The 7500-nt window shown below is 43.8% G+C and overlaps 1 protein-coding gene across 1 annotated transcript in view; it reads left to right on the top strand.

The window, feature by feature from the left end:
* Positions 1–7500, top strand: part of thsd7aa (thrombospondin, type I, domain containing 7Aa) — a 153982-nt gene that overhangs the window by 112142 nt on the left and 34340 nt on the right. Inside the window, exons 11-18 of the mRNA XM_079654623.1 lie at positions 16–210; positions 584–850; positions 1371–1549; positions 2007–2140; positions 2444–2597; positions 3094–3235; positions 3626–3741; positions 4321–4438. Of these exons, the coding sequence (XP_079510749.1) occupies positions 16–210; positions 584–850; positions 1371–1549; positions 2007–2140; positions 2444–2597; positions 3094–3235; positions 3626–3741; positions 4321–4438 (1305 nt within the window). The remainder of the gene's footprint in view (positions 1–15; positions 211–583; positions 851–1370; positions 1550–2006; positions 2141–2443; positions 2598–3093; positions 3236–3625; positions 3742–4320; positions 4439–7500) is intronic.

Consider the following 7500-nt stretch of genomic DNA (forward strand, 5'->3'; position numbering starts at 1 on the left):
TCTGTGTTTCTGCAGCGGTGTCGTGCAGGAAGCAGGACGGCGGCCAGGCGGATGTGGAGGCGTGTCTTCAGTTCTCCAGCTCCATGCCGCCCCTCACTCAGCTCTGCCAGCTTCCTTGTGAGGAAACCTGTCAGCTCAGCCTCTGGTCCAAGTTCTCCTCCTGCAGCGTGGACTGTGTGGGGGTCCGGACCCGCAAGAGGACGCTGGTCGGTGAGTGACACCTCGCTGGGGACATCTGGAGAGAAAGAGCGGAAAGAGGACTTTACTCATGTTTTACACCAATCAGTGTTACAGTTAGTCATTTACACAGTAAGACAGACTGTACGATGATACGATACAAAATAAGATGAAACTTAAATCAATCAGATGTACTAACTGTAGGTCTAGGGTTGTGTATACACATATACGTATGCATAAGGATAGAGAGATGTAACTGTATGAATATGGATGTAACAGGATGGGTACGGTGTGTGGAACAATATCGTGACAGCCAGGTTTAGAGCAGAGGGGATAATGTAGGCGGGGCATTTTGCAGAACAATCTAGTTTTAAATCTCTTAAACGTTGTCCATGGTTCCCTGCAGGTAAGAGCAAGAAGCGCGACCAGTGTAAGAACAACCAGGTGTTCCCTCTCAGCGAGACGCAGTACTGCCCCTGCAACAAGTACAACGCCCAGCCGGTGGGCAACTGGTCTGACTGTGTGCTGCCGGACGGGGGGCGGCTGGAGGGCTCTCTGGGCATGAAGGTGCAGGGAGACATCAAGGAGTGTGGGCAGGGGTACAGGTTCCAGGCCATGGTGTGCTACGACCAGGACAACCGCATCGTGGAGACGTCGCGCTGCAACAGCCACGGTGAGGCCTAAACACACGCGTATCAGATAGAAGCTCATTCCCCTAGTGGCCAAACGGTGGAACTACAACTTCCTGTGAGTCCGTGACATCATTGGGTCTGGGAATCCCCCAACAGCAGATCTATGGTCTATAACTCTAGATTTGATGGCCACTGTTTCCACACCAAACATGAACTCATTTCAGATCTCAGGGACGCCTTCGAGGAAAGCTAAGCTCCTCCTGTTGAGGGACTCTGGTGTTTCAGAACAAGCACACACATCCAGAGAAGGAAGTCTGTGGAGTCTCTCTTCTCGTCTTAGATAGCACGAGGATTTAAAAAAAAAAAAATATATATATATTTTTTTCTTTTTTTCTCTCACTCAAATTAATAATTATAACAAAGTACAAAAATAAATAAAAGAATAATAAAAAAAATAAAAACAAACAATAATAATTCTCAAATATGATGATGATGATGATGATGATGATGATGATGATGATGATGATGATGATGATGATGATGAATGTGTTGTGTCTGCAGGCTACATCGAGGAGGCGTGCATCATCCCGTGTCCGTCAGACTGCAAACTGAGCGAATGGTCCAACTGGTCTCGCTGCAGTAAGTCGTGCGGCAGCGGAGTGAAGGTCCGGTCCAAGTGGCTCCGAGAGAAGCCGTACAACGGGGGGAGACCCTGCCCCAAACTGGACCACGTCAACCAGGTGAAGAGGGGGGGGGGGGGGGGGGTGGATGCTTAAAAGGGTGGATGTGTCTCATTAAGTTTCCTGGGTCAATTGGATTTTGTAAAAGTTGCGCTAGGAAATATAATAAAATAAAAATATGTGAATAAACACATTAAATGTAAGACTGACACTAAAATATATTCCAACAATAAATATGTAAAAATTAGTATATTATGATAAATAGTAGCGTTTTTATGTTAATTTATTACTTGATGTTTATCTCTGTTGAATCCTTGAGTATAATAATCTGAATTAATTATCTATTTATTTGTTATTTCTCTTCTTTCATGAATGGATGCCATCCTCAGGCTCAGGTGAGAACACTTCTCATTGTGTATTGTTATTAGTTGTTCTGTCTTTGATACGTGTTTAATGTGTTTCTGTGTTTAATGTGTTTCTGTGTTTAATGTGTTTCTGTGTATCTCCCCTGCTCCAGGTGTACGAGGTGGTGCCGTGCCTCAGTGACTGCGGTCAGTACGTCTGGAGGTCTGAGCCGTGGAGCGTCTGGAAGGTCAGCAACGTGGACCTGAAGGAGAACTGTGGGGAGGGGGTTCAGACCCGCAAGGTCAGGTAAGAGAGACCCGGAGGAAACACGGATGATAAAGAAACACGCTGGGACTTTTCAGTTATTACTATTCTTCTTGCTTTCTTGTTTTTTAATACACTTTTTAATTTATACTATAATTGCTTTAATGACACTTGTTATTAATATTATGTTTGTATTATTATCCTTATTGTTTTTATTATTGTTATTTGATTTTTTATATTTTCTAAATTGTTGTTATTATCAATACAACTATTATTTATTGATGTTATATATATATTTATATATTTATTCATTATGACTCTGATCATGAACCCCCCCGTGTGCAGGTGCATGCTGAACACCATCGACGGGCCCTCGGAGCAGGTGGAGGATTACCTCTGCGACCCGGAGGAGATGCCCCTCGGAGCGAGGAACAGCCGACTGCCCTGCCCCGAGGACTGTGTGCTCTCAGACTGGGGGGTCTGGACCCCCTGTCCCCTGGTACTTATATACACATATAGTCCCTCTGTCAGGGACATGTGTTCTGCGTGCAGTGAGAGGACAGATGAGAACAGTCAGGGACACGATGTCATTTGACAGAATGTAAAGTTAAATATTGTATAAAAGATGATACTGTTCATTGCAGTGATAACTATTCAGAGTAGCCTTGGAGGTTTTTATCTTTATGCATATTTGAAACACATCCGAGGTGTGGACTCTTTATACTAATACACATTCAGATAAATGTTTCAGCATAAATGTGCACAAAGAGTCAGTTGAGGGCAGATCATGTTGTCGCACACTGTGTCACAAAAGAACACAGTTGAATGTGATTGGAATCAGATCCTGATCAGGGTTTAGTCGTGTTGAGTGGCGTGAAGTCAGTGTGCTCACAAGACTCTTTTCACAGACTGCATGAATACAAACACAAGGTCTGTGGTTCACCTTCGCTGAAGACATCTTAAGGTCTGCTCACTAATGTCCTCTCTCTCCTCAGCCCTGTGGGGGGAACAGCTCCAGAGAGAGGATGGCGCCCCCCCTCCGTCAGCCGGGAGACGGGAAGACGTGTCCTCCGTCAGAGGAGACGGAGATCTGCAAACTCAACACCAACTGCTTCCACTACTCATACAACATCACCGGTAACACGATCATATTCATACCACAGTTTATACTTTACACTTTATATATCTGATTCTCCCAGCACCTAACAGTCTCTGATCTTTAGTTCAAACATCGCATTTCTACTGTAAAAAACACCTTTCCCAAAACTGTACTATACCTTATTGCTTACACTGTTCTTATCTGACTCTGTACTCCTATGACATGTGACAGGAACATCTCATGAGGACTTGTAATACCTCTGTAGAGTCTTGTGGTGTAGATGCTCTGCTCTGAGCAGCTATGAAGACACGTTAGCTATCCGTCTCTAAATCAAGCTATCATGTAATGGAGCATCTCTGCAGAGTTCACAGTACAGCGATGTTACATTATATTGTTTCTGCACGAGTCTCACTGAGGTCTCTCTGCAGACTGGAGTACCTGTCAGCTCAGTGAGCGAGCCGTCTGTGGAAACGGGATTAAAACCCGGATGCTGGATTGTGTTCGCAGCGACCGGAAGTCTGTGGACCTGAAGTTCTGTAAGGAGGTGAGTCCTGAGGCTCTTCCTGTTACAGGTCACGTGGGTGTCCAAACCTTTTTCATTGAGGGCCGGATGCCTAAAAACCTACAAAGGGCTGGTCCGCTCACTAGAGGTATTTAGCCTCATACGTTCAGTTATAAGTTAGAGAAATCAATCAAATGTATTTCAATGTATTCTTTCTACTTTCTAGGATTTAAGAAACATCCCAGCTCTCCACAGAGTTTCAGTTCTCCTGTTGCAGCTCATCCCTTAAAGCAGAAGACTCAGATTGATTATAATAAGGGGAAATATGAAGGGTCTATTTAAAGCTTGTCATGGAAATAAAACTAGGATTCGTTAGAACATGCTCTCAGCTCTAATCGACTGAATGTCTTTGATTAGTGGGTTTATTAACACATGACAACTACTGTGTAATATAGGCTCACATATATATTTAAGAAGTGCAATATAAAACAAGCACGAGTTTCAGGTGGGGGCCATATACCTTATACTTTAAGAATTTGACGAGAGCCAATTAGAACGGGCCGCCCCTGACGTACAGTTTGTACGCACATACAGAGTAACTAACCACCTCTCCTCCTGCAGCTGGGCCTGGACAGGAAGTGGCAGATGAACGCTTCCTGTGTGGTCGAATGTCCCGTCAACTGTCAGCTCTCTGATTGGTCGACGTGGTCGGAGTGCACACACACCTGTGGATTGTCAGGTATGAGTGTTTCCATCACATCCAATGACCCTCTGGTTTGGTCGTGTCATGTGATTCGTGTGTAGAATATCGGATTTAGCTGCAAGTGCTTTTCTCTGTTTGAAAGTAATGATGATTGAATCCAAAGCGACCCGTTCATGTCCTGGAGCAAATCAACGCCTTTAGGGAATTCCTTCAAATGTGATACAAACGTCCACTTGGATGAACTGAACTAGTACTGACCTTAACTTACATAGCTGTGGTGGAAAAGAGACTGAATGACCAAGTCTTTTCAGAATAATGGATTTAGTTACAAGTGTGTGCAGCCCTGTGTTTCATGTTGTTCATGTCCTGTCTATTGAACCTGGTATTCAAGAGCAACCTCATCAAGAGGGCGGCATCAACAATGTTACAACAAATAAAACACAGACAACACAGCTGTCGTAAAACATAGGAATGGCACAATTTTAAAACGACTTCAATTAGAGGAAATAAAAGCAACCACATCGACCAAGAGTGTTTGTGTTTTATAGTGATACAATCTGACAGTTTCAGCTCCTTCTGTACATTATTCCAGGCGGAAGGGTAGCATATATAAAAGCGTGTTTCCCTTGTTCTGTTCTGACTTTGGGAACCAACATCTGTATTTGTTCATGGGAGAGCCATATAGATTCAGTTTTTTAAACATATAGAAATCACTGTTTCATTTGCGATGGATCAAGTCCACAGTTTTGGCTCATATTTGATTGTTTTCCATTTGCCTATCTGTCGGCCCATTCTCATGAACGGATATCCAAGGAACCCCTTTCGGAAATGATTTCAAATTTGGTGCAAACGTCCACTTGGATGAACTGAACTAGTACAGACCTTAACTTACATCATCAAATTCCTCGTATGTTTGAACCAACCTGGTAAAACAGCTGTTTCTGATTCTGATATCTTTGGTGGAAGAAGTGACTGAATTACAACGTTTCTTGGTGTTCAGAAAAAAGAGAAAAGGGGCCCAGAAAGGAGCCCTGAGGGACGCCAGTGATACGTTCCCATTATAAGAGCCTGTCTCGCTGATTAAAATATGTCTTTAGGCTCAAACTGAGATAGAAAAAGCCTGGTGACAACGAGAGGATTATCTCCTCATCTTTGCTCAGTTTGAACTGGCTGAGTGTTATTCGATCTCTCTCCAGTAAAACCAGTGGAATCGCCTCTAAGATGTTCCCATAATGCATGAACTCTTTGCCAGTAATCAGGACATGAGAAGGATCAAGTTACTGCGAGCTATTTGGGGGTCAGAAATGAAATACTATAGTGGAAAACGAAATCTATATATTACCACAAATCCATTTAGTGGTCCATGTGATACGCTCCATGGTTTGCCCCGTCGTTGTGGAGGAGTTCAAAATGAGCTTCTTCTCCATATTGGCCGAAAAGCAGAATTCAAACATCTGGAAACAGGATTAGAAATACTTTAATTCGACTAAACCTAGCCACGTTTTCTCCATACGTCTTTCTCTTTAAATGTTCAAAATAAAACCTCAAAGGTTAGATAACATGTTTACCGTTTGGCGGATGAGGAGGAGATCTCCTAAATGTCTGATTTTATTGGCTTTTTTAAGCGTCTTTTTCACATTAGCTGTATCCATAAAAACTGAAGGAGCCATAACGTTTTACTGCATACATCACAAACACTCATTTCACACATCGCTGTAAATCGTTTATCATGGGGGGGGGGGGGCTTCCTATGAGTCAGAGAAACCAGGTAGATGCTGCCATTTTAACGTCTCTTAATGTAGGTATTGATATTATTGGATTACACTTCAATAAAACTCCACGATGGTCTGTGAGTAATCAGGCTGCAGTACTGTTGGAAACCAGGACCCTGTGAGGGACGGTGATCTTACTGTTCCTATAATACGTTTCTGTCTCAAACTGAGAAGCCCCGGTGACATGGAGAGGATTGTTTCCTTTTAACTTGCCGACTGTTATTCGATCTTTCTACAGAAAAAGCAGTGGAATGGCCTTTAAGATGTTCCCATAATGCATTAAGTCTGGAAACCAGAAGCGCTGTGAGAGACGATGATGTTACCGAGTGAGGGTAATAATGTGGGAGCGTGTAACTCCAGAGGATCAGGGCATTGATCGGCGCTGCATTAGGAGTGTTTGCTCAGGGGCTCGGGGAGCACTTTGCTCTCCAGCAGTCCTTGAGAAGATCCTCAGTCCATGAACACGGCAGATATGAAACCAACACCGGCTTTAGATACCGGGGTAACCTTAATCTGTCCCCCGGCGGCCAGGCTTTGTTTCCCAGGAACATAAAATGAAGTCGTGGGCCTTGAGTTTTAACACCTCTGGTCTCGGGGGAACTAAGTCTGTTTTGTACGTTTTTGTGTTTCTCTTATTTTCCTACGATACTTGAATGACTGGCTGTGAATACGAAAATATGAAGGACAGAGGTACGGTGTGTTTACAGAGTTTCTTAATAATTGTTATACATTGAGTAAATATTAACAGTACTTAGCAGTGGCAGGTACGTAACTGCACGATATTATATAATTAGAATTAGATTAGATAGTTAACTTCTTCTTAACCTAGCCATGCAGAGACCAGGCTTTCTCTCCCAGGAACAGCAGGAAGTCCTTCCCGCTCTGCTTCCTGTGTTTCTTTTATCTTCTCCTTCCCTGGAAGAGTTTGATTCCTGATCCACAGCCAGGAATATCAATGAGCTGAAGGTACCTGCACCAGCTCGGAGATGTTCTACACTCTGTGTGCATGGACTATCACAGCAGTGTGTGTTGTGCAGCCAAACACTGATAGTGACAGCTGGCACGCTACGTATATCACCCAGCATGCATCACTGCCACCCCTCGCTCAACCCCAAACACTGGCATGGCCGCCTGCAGGGAAACGCTGGAGCATCGTGATGGAGGAGAGAGCAGTACAAAGACACTGGAGAGAGATCCGACATCTGGGATTCAAATGCACTTTCTTTTTTAGACGGCATAATGACTTTGTTAACTTAACATACGTTTGCAGCTTGTGGTAAAGATCTCCTACGTGTCGGGACCCCCAAGAAGGTGGCAATAGCATTT

Source organism: Notothenia rossii, assembly GCF_949606895.1.
Source record: "Notothenia rossii genome assembly, chromosome: 10".
In the NCBI taxonomy this organism is placed as follows: domain Eukaryota; kingdom Metazoa; phylum Chordata; class Actinopteri; order Perciformes; family Nototheniidae; genus Notothenia; species Notothenia rossii.